This window comes from Rousettus aegyptiacus, unplaced genomic scaffold (assembly GCF_014176215.1).
Source record: "Rousettus aegyptiacus isolate mRouAeg1 unplaced genomic scaffold, mRouAeg1.p scaffold_m13_p_18, whole genome shotgun sequence".
NCBI classification, from domain to species: domain Eukaryota; kingdom Metazoa; phylum Chordata; class Mammalia; order Chiroptera; family Pteropodidae; genus Rousettus; species Rousettus aegyptiacus.
Window position 1 is genome coordinate 12,857,758 of NW_023416293.1, and position 13,640 is coordinate 12,871,397.

Genomic DNA, 13,640 nt, shown 5'->3' on the forward strand with positions numbered 1-13,640 from the left:
TTGGCTTTGAAGTGGAAAGTTGCAAGTGAATATAATTTTCTTACAATTTCTCTATTGTGAAAAATACCTGTAAATTTTAAATAAGAAAAATATTTGATATAAAACTAAGTGCTATAAAATTTTACTTAAATATATCACAATGGAAAATAGGTAATCTAATATTATAAAAGTATATCACATTTATTCATACGAATACATTTATTGATGGTTTACTAGGGCTAAGCATTGTGCTGTATGTTAGAGATGCAGATACGAATATGGCACTACACAAAAAAGAATTCCTAAAACCTGAAGTGAATGATTTTGACCTCAAATTTATGCTATTACCAATAATACCATAAATTAATCACCAAACATTTAACTTATAACTCGATTAATGCTAAATTAGGTAAATTACATAAGGTTTTCAGATTACCTGCTCCTTAACCAAAAATTAAATGTTAACTTCCTCATTTGGTGATTACGAGGATTCAATGTGCTAACGCTCAGAGAAATGCCTGGCACATAACAACACTCCTTGAATTCGGTAGTAATGTTGTTATTTATATTCCAACCCCAGCCAGCATAAAAGAAATAGAAGCACAAAAATGAGTCAAATATAAGGATCAAATATCTACACAAAAATATCACAAAGCCTTTGTTTTCAACTTGACCAAGATAAATAAATGTACTATGAGTAACAGAGTCAGGGCTGTGGAGACAGCGGGATCGGGAAACAGCGTGTCTGCCCCTGTTTGCTGCGGATTTGCTAACCATCATCCAGCAGCAGATAAGTAGTCACCCGTAGATGGACGAGGAGCTGTGATCTCGTCCAGTCTCTTTTCCAAGTTTGCAACTCTCAGCTGTTAACGGGTGGGAAGGGGCGAGCAGGAAGGCCTCCAAGGAGAGTTGGGCAATCTGCAGTGTAAACCCACAATCTTTAACCGTTCACAAGAGCCGTCCCGCCGATACGAGCTGACCTTTGGAGGGTCACTGCTGTCATTTACGGAAACTGACAGTTAATTCTTGGCAATGCAGTCAGGAGGAAAAAAGATTAGGCACTATTTCTGGGCCAAAATGTCAATATTAGGGCAGTGACGAGTTTTAAAAGGAACTACTTATCACTGAGATTACTTCACTGTAATTATATAAAACACTTGATATATGTAGATCATACGCGTATATGTATGTAGTTCACTACCCTAGGTGACTACTAAGATCATATGGTAACATTTTAAGATTTAAATGTTAAAATAGTAATATTTAGGGGAAAATCCCAATAGATTTTTCTTTTGACATGTTTCTACACATACACTCACACTTCACTGTTATCATTTAAATAGGTACTTAATTTTATGTGACTTGCGGGTTTCTTATTTTATGATTAAACATAACTATCTTCTAGAAATTTGATGCATTTTGGGAAGCAGGGAATTCCTGCCATGAACGTATTTTTTTCTATAATTGTGGTCGATATTCGCAATGTTGAGCTTAATCTGGACTTTCAAAACTGCTTCACGAAGCCATTTCTGTCTTAAAGTAATTTACTTTTACGTGATTACCCTTCATGACAATGTGTTTTTAAGATCGCTGCCACAGAATAAAAACCCTTTAGGAACTGGATCGTACAGTTCATTGGGAAGCTCTTGAGAGGAGGGTATCAGGCCAGCTGAAGTCACTGGCCCAATAATATTTTATGTGGGTTTCAACCAAGATTTGTTGACTTTCTAATATGACCTGTAGAGATCAGGGGATAAAGCCAACAATGATAATGACATGAAGTAGGGAATATTAGGAAAATTTTGCAAGTGGAGAGGGGTAAGAATCATTTCATTTTTGGATATGTTGAGTGTCATTCCTGTAAGGCAAGCATGTCCAATCCAGATGATAGTATGTTTTATTAATATACTTATATGGATAATAAACCATTCTTATGCTTCCTGGGTTAACCCTACTTGGTAATTTTGTTACAGTTCTAATATTATCAATTCTCAAACTAGTAATATGTACGTGTTATAAATAATAAAGATTTAAATGAGAAATTGTTTATATCCATTCCACTCTTATCTATTCTTGAGGTAATTAATATTTAGTAAAGTATCCTTTTGCTTGTTTGGTATTTGTTTTGTTTTTAATGAAAACACACTTTTGATTTCAGTTGGCAATTTATTACTCTAGGGTTTTTATATCTCTCTTTGGAAAGGGATCTTGGTCCATAGTTTTGTATCTCAATCTGTGTTCCTTGAACAGCCAGTTTGGCAGGTGTTAACCAGACACAAGGCTCTGTAGTCAGACACGTTTGGCAGCTCTGGGTTAAGCATATTTTATTCAGCAAAAGACTTTTCCTATCCTTTTAATGAGTTAATGTTTGTTCCAGCTCAGAGAACGAAATGTTTATAGGATTAACCAAACGAATCTGCTACTTCTTAGTTTTGACAGAGTATCTCTGAGGATTAAGGTTTTATGAACTGAATCATAAGACTATTAACTCATACCTTGTGCTTTGCCTGAGTGTACTAGAATCACAGTTTAGCTTAATCATTAAATGACATGGATAATATTTTACCTTCGTGCATGCCCTGAATTAACTGTTCCTTGAAGGAATTTAACAGTATAACTGTTGGGCCCTGAAGCTTTATTTTTTTAATGAAGACAAAAAGATATAATTTTTTAAATGTCACAGTTTAAAAGTGTTCTGTCTCTACCCTTAATCTCAATACTGCTTAAAAGCCCATACATTTGCATTTTGGAAAGAGCTACTGTTCCATCCAGAGATCCATAAGAATCATTACGCCTCACTCATCATTCCTTGGTCTTTACAGACTTCTACAAATCTGAACAAAGTATAGTGTACAGTCAAGGGCCCACAGCAGCCATACTGTGTGCTGGGAAGGACAGAAGACACTTCCTCTCTCTGCTCATAAAGAAGCTAAGAGAAGAGAACAATTTTTTTTTTATAAGCACTGCAATTATTTGAAATGTGGATCACCAAATTGTGCATGCCATATGGAAAGGAGGACTCCAAATTGTATCTCGCTCAAGATAATTTTAGTTAAAGCATTCCCATGCCTGCAAAACTCAACCACATTAATTTAAAAAGCATCAGGCCCCATTTTGCACTGTATCCATCGAGGCATGATAGATAGCATACCAAGCATTTAATTCTGAATCACCTTCAGAAGCAAAAAGACTGTTATAGAGTGAAATTCATTTCTTAAGTGTCCTTTTAATATAATGTTCCTCCATTTACAAGAGCTGACATCTTAATTTATGTATTTTTAAATCTAGTTTTTTATTCTTTTTTTATGTTCTTTTCAGTAGTGAAAAAAAGATCACCAGAATATGAGATAGAGATGATCTAAGATTACACCAATATAATAGGGTGGTAAATATTATTTCTCATCTTAAATGCTTCAATTAAAGGAATTATAGGATCCCACATTGTTCCTTGGCAGTCCTAAAGAATATATTTCTTTTAAAAATATTACGTTAGTTTATTACATTTCATGTTCTTTTGCCTTTAATGATTTAAACAAAAAACATCTGCTGGATGGTCTTGGTGAATTTCTCAGAGACTCATCAGCCCATCACTATCCTAACTAGCACAGTGAGGGAAGCAGAATTTTCATTGGTATTGTTCCTGGTAGGAAGAAAGAAGCTTATAATTATGTGATGTCTTGTTCTGTTCGCATTCCTCAGCTTACATGCTACACCGAGCATGTATTTATAATCACCTATAATCATTGATTAAGAAATGTGTGCTGTGTCTCAATGTAAAATGTGTTTTCTAATGTGAATTGGGGGAAAAGGTAAATAAACAATGGCAGTAAGATAAGAAATGATTAAAATAGATTAAGGAGACAAAATCATAATGATCAAAGGTCATAATGTGATGTAGTCAAGAATCAGGTAAAATCATGACCATATTCTTGAAATTATCACTTGAGGAACCTCCAATATTCAGAAATAAAACAGTTACTGGGAAAAATGGGGACTCATATCACCAACAGAAAGTATTATAATTATTTTTATATTTTAAAAATAAAACGTAAGTCAGTAAATAAACACAATGTAGTACCTTATTGTTCTATTAATATATTTTTTTATTTACTACTACCTAGAAAACTTTTAGGATTTTTCTCTCCCGAAGCTTCAATAACGTAGTTTTGCTCTGTTTTAGATGATCGCCATTTGAAAAAGTTTTGCATTTATTTGTTAACCTATTTATCAAGTGCTACTAAGTGGCAGGGACAGTACTAGGCGCTAGAGAGCAATGGCATAAAGAGAAACTGGCATGAGGGCTTCCTTGATGGGACTTAAGGTCTAATGGAAGAGATAGAAAATGGTGACTAACGGAAAATATACATAAATTTACAAAGGACAGCCCCCTAGGGCTATGGTTTCCAGTCATAAGAGAACCAGGTGGGTTGAGCTTCAAAGAGAAAGTGACATTTAGATTAACATAAAGAGGATGTCAGACTTCACTCTGCAGAGAAGGTAAGATAGTGCATTGTAGGAAGCATGGAGGTTAGCGTGATGGAGGACACGCGAGTGTGTGTGTGTTGGGAGGAGGGAGACTGGACTTCTGAGCAGACAAAAAATCAAGGATGTGAGATGAGAATGAAAAGGTGGGAGAATTCCGATTGCACAGGAAATTTAGAACTTAATGAAGACTTTTCGTATTTACCCCAAGACGCGCATGGGGCGTCTTTAAGCAAGTGAGGATGAATCATGTTTATATTTTGCAAAGGTTGCTTTGGAATGGAGCTAGAGGGAACACAGTAAACCAGGTACAGGGCTGTCACTGTAAAGAGGTCATGACAGTGTAGGTAAGCGAGCTGATGGCTGAGAGGGACAGAAATGGGTGGATTTGCAAGATATTTAGGAAGTAAAATCCATGGGATTTGTCGACTGTTCTGTTTGACAGAACGGGTGTTAAGAATGATTCCATTTCTCTTGGGATTGCCCAAAAGAAAAGACAGTGATTGCTACTTCATAAACATGGAAAATTTAAGGAGGAAACAGCATCCACTTGCTTTTGGGCATATTTAGTTTGAGGAAATGTCACAGAAACAGTTGGAGGAGGTGCAGGAGGTAATTTATACCATAGAAACTGGCCTAAGACAATTTGGTTGTAATTACCAGGTTCTTTTGGGTGCATATCTGTAACCTCTGAAAAGGAAATTCGAGGCTGCAGCCTGACCCCATCCCTAACTTGCTGCCAAACAGTATACAGTGCAAGCCTGAGACAGAATTCTACCAAATAAAACGCTTCTTAATTCATCTCTGTTCTGTAAGATCAAAAAGGTTCCTGTCTTCTATCTGTGCTGAACTCATAGAACAGAGGGCTCATTTTTACAACAAAAATGCGAGAATGTTCCAAGAGCAGGTTCAGCTAACGACCTTTGTGAACTCAGATGACAGAGTCGTCAGCTCTCCAGACCCCGAGGCTCCCCTTCTCTGAGGGGTGAGACTGCTGCGCGCACCACATTCTCAAGAGCTAATTATGCAAGAGCAGAAATAACCGAACAACACTTTCTTGCCAGCCACATGTCTTGAAAATATTTCTAATTCCCCTTATGTTAACTCGTAAGGATTCTAACATGGGTATTGATGACTAAAACTTCTGACAGCCCAGCCATGGCTTCCTAATTAGAGTCTTTCACAGGCGTGCAAGCCGTCCCTGCCTGGGTTTTAAGTTGTTGGGACATGTAGATACCACACTACCCTTACAACAAAAAATATCGCTAAAATACATGACGTAGTCCTACAAGAAAAATATGAAATGAAAGGGCTGAGGACAGATCACTGAGAAACTACGCCAGTTAGTGGTGTGTTATAGAAGAAATTAAGCTCTCGGGTGACATAGAAGAGCGCATAGTTGTGTGTGTGTGTGTATACACCTACGGCGTGTGTGCTTGTGCGGGTGTACCGGCGTGCCCCACGTGCCCATACGCGTGCTCATCACCTTCATGGCGATGATTCTTCATGCACAGAACACTCAGCTGTGAAAAACACGTTGCTTTGGTTGAGCAAGGCCACAGCGTACCCTTTAGAGTGAGACTAGTGAGGAAGATAAGGCCAGAGAAGTAACAAGGATGAATCATAAATTATTTTATCTACAACACTGAGGAATTTATAGTATCCTCAAGACTCCGAAGACACAAATGGAGAATTTCAAGCAAGAGAGAGGATGACATGATCAAATCGAATGGTGGCGAGCTCATTAATAAAAGCCTGCCGATGCCCTGCATAGCTGCCTCTGCCCCACGCACCAAGTACGTTTATCCTGGACTCTCAGTGTTCGGGCTGACAGACGTCCTTTAGGACACCAGCCACGCATGCCATCCACGTGAAGTACGGCTCTGAGTGAAGGAAATGATGGATGTACAGGAATGGCTAGATTCGGTTCTAACGCATCTTCTAAGCTGTGAGCCCTCGCCTCCCTGCAATTTTTTCCCTTGATTTTTTTTCAGTTATTTGATTCAATTCTTAAAAGTGAAGTGCACTGTCAGCTGTAATTGAAAAAGAAAAAATTATTTTAAAAAACATAAAAATCTTTAGGCAAGTAAAAAAATAAATGAAATATTAGCTTTATGAAATATTAGCTTTACACACCATTAATTCTCATTATATATTTAAAGATATGTTCATATTTAGAGTTCATAAAAGTAAAATACATGCCAATTCTCTTTAGAAAAGATTTGATTTAGCAATGGGTTTCTTTTTTGCTATCAAGAAATTAGTCGATGACAATTTATATGCCCCCTACGCATATAAACTGTGAAATGGCACCAAATCAGAATTGGCTGATTTAAGCTGATTCTTACTCATTTAACACGACCCCACAGAAATATTGTGCGAGTTACTGCTGCGTAACAAAACCGAACCCAATTATTCAGTCCCTACTCAACAGTTTCTAGAAATAAGCAAAGCAAAAAATATTTATTTTATTAGAAATGGTCCTATTTAACTAGCCATTAAGAACTCAAGAGAACACAGAGCTTAACGCATTACTTCACAAGGTGAGACTCTCATAACAATATCGACTCTTATTTTTACCGAATCATTTACTTGAATCCGACATTTTTACAATGTAACATTAATATGTCATGTTCATTAACAGGAAACCTTGGTCCCGTGAGAAGCACTTCTGCCTTCATAATACTCGGTGTCTACTTAAACTCATTTGAAAGATTTCCCCTTTCTAATGATTGCCGAGTGAATCTATATCTATTTCTTAGAATATAATATTCACAGATAAGCCCGTAGTGTACAAATATAACGGCAGGGGAGTAAGAACACTCTTGAGAAGTATCTGATTGGTTCATCTGTGCATTTGCATAGCTTTGGTATCGACGGTGGATTTAATCGCTTATAAGCAAGCATTAAATAGATCAATATCTATGTGGAATGGTGTCCTAGGTAAATAATTATTCTTTTTCACAGGAAAGTACAACTGTTTTCCTGATCAATGATCTTTGTTCAAAGAGCAGTTTCAGGAGGTCATCGACATATTCTAAACTAAAAGGATTCACCGGAAAACAAAATTTGTGATAACATTAGATAATGCCCATTTTGCTTCTATAACTTCAATTTTTAAAAAGTTGTGAGTTTTATCATATCACATTATTTATACTCAAAGAGACTAAACTAGCAATTAATATCGTGATTAAGATACTACCATTCAAGAAAATTTTTAATTGTTTTTTGTATGAGAAAAAAATTAAGTATAGATAGCATTTTAAAATCCAACATATGCAATAAATGTGGTACTTCCTTACTTTTGATTCATCGTGATATCCATTCATCTCAAAATTTTCACTTAACAGACAGACATTAACCTAAAAGTATCATCCTTATTTATTCTTGGCAACTACGAATGTCATAAAATGACGTCGCTTTGACGACACAACTATGGGGATCCTGGGGTCACTGGTTGAGAACTGATCTAGGCCAACCCTGTGCTCTGCAAAGGCAGAATTTTGGGGAGGAAAGAGGCAAAAGCTTGGCCTAGGGGCTCCCTACCCAGAAGAGGTCACAAAGTTTTTTGTCACTTCTCCCCAATTTTGTAGAAATCGAGTAACGTAAGCCCTCTCCATTTGGAAAGGAAACCTTTGGAAAGGGAACGTTTGGAAAGCAGACCAGTATAATTTTAGAGCGAACCCATCAGGAAGAAAGCAAGTCACCTCGAAGTGCTCTCTGTATGTTAGGTGACATGTTCTACATCTTCCTTTATGTCAAAAGAAAACAAATCCGGCATCTAGTGACCTACACCCTAATTCACTAGTCTGAATGGCCCATGTAAGATGAAATTTGATGAAGCTACGTTGCTGTTCTTTCCTAAGAGACAAATTTGTCTATAGTCTCTTCTGCTTAGGTAATGTGAGGAGGAAACACTGGCTCAACATCGACCTTTTTACTGCCGCCCGTCTTTAAGCAACTGCAATGTAAACCTCTCACAACCTTTGATGTATATTTTAAATACTTGTGGCCAGAAGGAAGACGTGGCTGGCATGGGAGAGAATCACAGTCCACAAAGCATCCTTCGCTCTTAATTTCTTTGGGTATGGCTGAACTTAAATTCACCATTTTTATATCTTTGATCACATATTTCGTCTGAAATGTACCCATTCAGTATCATTCCATAACATATTTCACTATAAGTAAAAGAAAAAGAACCTAATTTCTGATAACAGCAGATGATCAAAGGGAATGTTCTACCCAAGGTGGATGGAATAGAGGACGTGTCGTTAAGAAAGATTTCATTAAAGATTCAATGTCTGAGCCGAGCCCTCAAGGATGCCAGAAGCTAGTGACGACGATACAAGGTAGAGAGTACATTAAGTTAAAAAAAAAAACAAACAAAAAACCCTCTATATATCAGGAACGATAATATCATTAAGCGACAAAAAGAAAGCAGAGGTGCGGCTGCCCTTCCTCTGGGCCCATCGCACTCCCAGAAGTGCGGTGTCAGTTGGGGACAGAGGGATAAGCGTGGCCGGGCCACGGGCAGCCCGAGAAGTGTTTTCGTCTGTCTGTTTGATGTAAGTGTCTGGGGATACAGATGGAGGTTCGCAAGAGGGTAAGCAAATTCTTACTACTCTGTGGAAATATATTGTCAGAGACTCAGGAGGTCAGCAGACAGGCCAGGTCATCTGGGAAAAAGAGAAATGGCTTTTGACAAGTAGGGACCGTGCAGACAGAGAGGCAGAGGCAGCCTGAAGGGCTCGCCCTGGGCCCACGAAGCTTGCTCATAGGATGGATGTCCCCAGTGAGCAAACAGAAGTCAAAACGGTCTCAAATATTTTCGTTTCTTAAGGGGCTGAGTGACTAGGGGGATAATGGACTGGTGAGGCGGAGGGAAAGGGCGCCCGGAACGAGAGAGGAATGGAAAATGTCTTGACCTGCTGACGTTACAGCTTCCAGACGGTTCCGGAAGCCGCACGCTCCCCGAGCAGACAGAATGGCAGGTTCTGAGGAGCAAGCACAGCCCTGAGAGCCTTCTCGCCAACTCTCCCCGGATGCCAGGAGAGGGAATTATGTCGGGGAAGACGAGGTGCGGCTGTAAATTACCCCTTCGCTCCTCTCCACGTTCTGATTTCTCTCCCAGGATAAAGTTGACCCCGGTAGGCAAAGCATCATCATTTGTACCACAAGACATCGGCCCTAAAACGTGTCCCTCTCAGGCAGCCGTTAAGCCTCCCAGGCACAGGGGACAGATCACAGATGAAGCGGAATCACTCCTGATGTTGCGTTCACTTTAAAAACTGCCTCATTCCTTCCTCCGACCTTGTCTCCTCTCAGACCAGAGATGGTATTGCAGAGGGTCACGGGGATGTTAAGAGGGCTCATTAGGACACCAAGCCAATAGACAGGAATCCAGAGCTGTTTCTGCATTATAAACATTTTTATGTGAAACGATGTGAGTAAGTGTCTCTACGTCCTTCTGCCTCTAGGAGATCCATGGTATCTGCGGGGAGTGGGGGGGGGGCGGGGAGGAGGTTAATTCTGTGGAAGAACTCGCACTCTCCCTTCTGATGATCAGAACTCAGGGAAACGACATTTGTCCCCCCACCTCGCCACCTCGAGGCTTAATAATCAGATTTCTACCTCATCCCTACTATGCCGATGTGTCGTTTCTTCTATTTCCGTCATAATGACCCAACTTCATGTGTCTGTAAAACTGTCAAACCTTCTGTTGAAGTGCATGTTTTCCTCTCTCCTTTTAACAGATGAATAAGTTAAGGCTCAGAGAGGCTTTTAATTAAAGTCACACAGCGAGAAAGTGATACAACCAAGATATCTTCCAATTCAATGAATTTCTGTTTTTACCTGAAGTCCCTCAAGTAGCAGTGTGTGTGTGTGTGTATACACACACGCGCACACACACACACCCCTGTAAAAAATAAAACCTAAAAGAACATTTCTTTTTGCTAAACTAGAGATCTGCCCCCTAAATTATGGCAATAAAAATACTACTTTATGTTCGAATAGTACTTTATAATTCACCAAATACTTTTATATAAATTAGATCTTGATTTGTGTAGTTATTCGGCTCTGAGTCCTGTTCAAATTTATTATTATAAAATAGAAAAGATTTAGAGAAAAGCAAATAAATCAAAAAAATCTTGAGGACAAAAGTTAAAGCATTTGGGAAATATCTGGCTTGAAGGAAAGTAGGCTGAGTGTTTCAATTGTGACTATAAAGAATAATTAAAAAGCAAGGATTGAAAGTGGGTTTTCACCTTCACAGCAGGCGCACTAGAGGGAAAAGCTCATATGAAATTCAAATGAGATATTTAGAACATCCTAAAATCAATTTGCTAGCCGACCAGGAGCCTAAAAATAAATATGTTAAACTTACATATAAAGATGTAACAACGATCCATAATAATTATAATTCGATGGGCTAACAGACAGAAACTAAAAAGAGTATCAAGTGTCCACATGAACCCGGAATATTAGGAATAATCAGGAAGATTCTGTAGAGCATCTGCAGAGAAAAATGGTGGTGAAAGTTTATGTAACCCTGAGGTAGGAGACAGCATTAGCTGAAGCAGTGAATGGAGAGACAACGTCAAAATGAACCTCTCAGCACTGAAGCAAAATACTTTAAAATACATTAACAAAGATTATGGGCGAGAAAGGGAGTGGATGATAATACAGTGGAATAATTTAAAGAATTTAATGAGAGGAAGTTGCGCGAACAGCAATGAGACATATTCCCGAATATAAGGATTCTAAAAATCGGTCGAAACACAAAGCGTCTATGCAATTTAAGAAGCTAGGCACCACGAAGAGAATGAGGAAAAGACAGAATGAAAAAATGAGGAATTTTATAACAGAAAAAATAGAGTTGATGGCATTTTAAAAAGATGTATGACTTCCACACAGATTTGGGCTTAATGGGAAGAAAATGCTTTTATTATAAAGAAAACATACTATAAAAGCTCTGACGTTGACTAAGCTTTAAAATAGACCACCATCTGGGTTGGATGGTGTAGAAATGGCTATGTTGGGAGAAGCAGAGAATAAAAAACATTCTCGGGTTCGTTTTAGTAATGTCATTCTTGATTAAAATCTTCTGCTCCCATCACATTTCTATCAAGTTCTTGCGTTCTCACTAGTTTTTACTTGATGTATTTTGCTGCCAACCTTTTTGGGACACATAGGTTTCCCTTATACATTGCGCCATTTGCCCAATACTTTGCATCTTACTGGCCTGGTAGGGCGTTTGTTTTGCTTTGTTTTTCATCAGAAACTCCGCTTTGCTCATGCCCAGGTGCTCTTTTGAAACCCCCTGTCCTAATGACTGTCTAGATGCTGACAGTCGCCTGACTCCCTTGCCTCGCCCTCAGCCCCTTTCCAGGGCTCCGACAGATAAATGGCTACCCGACACACCTCATCTCGGGCATCTCTGCTCCTGTGGACTCTCTTTCTCCTCCTCTCTATGCTCCTTTCCAGGTTTCCTCATCCTTGGGCACGGCACCATCAGTTTCCCAAAATGCAGCCCTCAAAGTCATCCTTCCATTTGTCTTTATCTCGCACCTTATATCCAATTTGTCATCAACAGAGTCATTTTTTTTAAAAGAAAAAAGTTCAACAGTAAGAACACAACATGGGAGCTACACTCTTAACACATTTATAACATACAGTCGATGATGTGAACTTATAGTCATGGCATTAGTTCGTGAAAAAGGCACATGACAAACCCAGGATTTTAAGGCTCCACCTTAGCAATCTTTACCGTCATGCAGAAGAGCAAGCACACCTTCAGGCTTACTGAAGAGAGCAATTCTGTCATGGTTCCAGTGTGACAACAGCCATTGTTAAGGGGGAAATCGAAGTCCATAATAAGTGACAGCAACTACGACAACTGTGCTTAAGATCAGCTCAAGCGAAATGCACATGACAATGGAAAGGTTTAAGCATGAACTGAACCAGAATGTAGAATCGTTCTCATGGATCATAGAGCTGTTTTTACTAGAGATTTGTCACGCATCATCATAAGAAAGCCAGCAGGTGACACAACTCCCTCGACTGCTTGCCCCAACTTAGATAAGACTGTATTCGCTCATTGCTTGACAGTGCAGGTGAGAGAGCACCCAGGTGAGTGATGGCCTTGACGTGTACCCTTCGCAGCAGTGATGGACCTGCGCTCTGAGCAGTGATGAGAACTAGAATTAGAAGATGGGGATCTGGGCACATGGAAGGCATATGGGGCTGTTTAAGACCCAGCTCTCAGGGCAGGTATGGTGGGGCTAGACAGGTGCATTATGAGACTTACACCTTATCTCAGCCCCAACTTCCAACTGAGTCAAACCAACCCTATTGCACTGTCATATATATTTCTGGTTAATATATGGCTGCTTCACTAAAAAGGCAATATTAAAAATCAGGAAAGTAATAGGCACTGAAAAATTATACTAGATAAGTACACATTTCAAGTATTTAAAGAATTGAAATGAATTAAACACAGTATTTTTAAAGCTTCAATGGTAGCTTAACTTTTTTTTTAAGAAAAATAGTTTATTTTTGAAACATTCATGAAGAATGTTGTATTTAAGAGTCTGCCATGAGGTATACTTCTTTACAAAACATTCGGAAGTGTTATCTTTGACACAGATCCAGTGTTATGTAATTCTAAAACAAAATCTGAACATTTAATTAAGATTTAAAATACAGACTCATGTTACCCCCTCTTTGAAACGACTGAAAATCAATTGATTTGCTGACTTAAATAGATCTTCTATGTAATAACAAAGGCACCTTAATTACTAATCACTTACTTCCATGCTTAAAAAAATTTGCCTCTTTATAAAATGTTAACTACGCATTTAGTTATACAAGCTTTTCAAGCTTTGGAAAGGCTTATAAGGAAAACATTAATTTGAATGAAAGGAAATATCAAGACTGTAAACTTTTTTACCACTCGGTAAATGTCAATTTTTACAACAAAATGTTTTCAGAGAAAAAGAAGTCACATGGCAGAAATAAATAACCTTAAATATCCACGCACTCCCTATGAGCCCCATTGTTATGTACAGTTACTTGAAAAATTTAATTAGCAAGGGCGTCCTGTGCTGCGAGCATCTAGCACTTTGACTTCAGGCTTGTAATTCAGACGTCAGCATTCAAACCAGCCCACACCTTGTACT

At 38.6% G+C, this 13,640-nt stretch overlaps 1 protein-coding gene across 7 annotated transcripts in view; it reads right to left on the reverse strand.

Annotated features, from left to right (window-relative positions):
* The window catches only part of KCNT2 (potassium sodium-activated channel subfamily T member 2), a 179,693-nt gene that overhangs the window by 94,716 nt on the left and 71,337 nt on the right, over window positions 1-13,640 (reverse strand). Inside the window, exon 1 of one of the 7 annotated variants that reach the window (XM_036235472.1) lies at window positions 416-733. The exons of the other annotated variants lie outside the window; for them this stretch is intronic. Coding sequence (XP_036091365.1) covers window positions 416-453 — 38 coding nt within the window. The 5' untranslated portion in view covers window positions 454-733. Of the gene's footprint in view, window positions 1-415; window positions 734-13,640 lie in introns of those variants that run through there. 7 annotated transcript variants of the gene reach the window in all.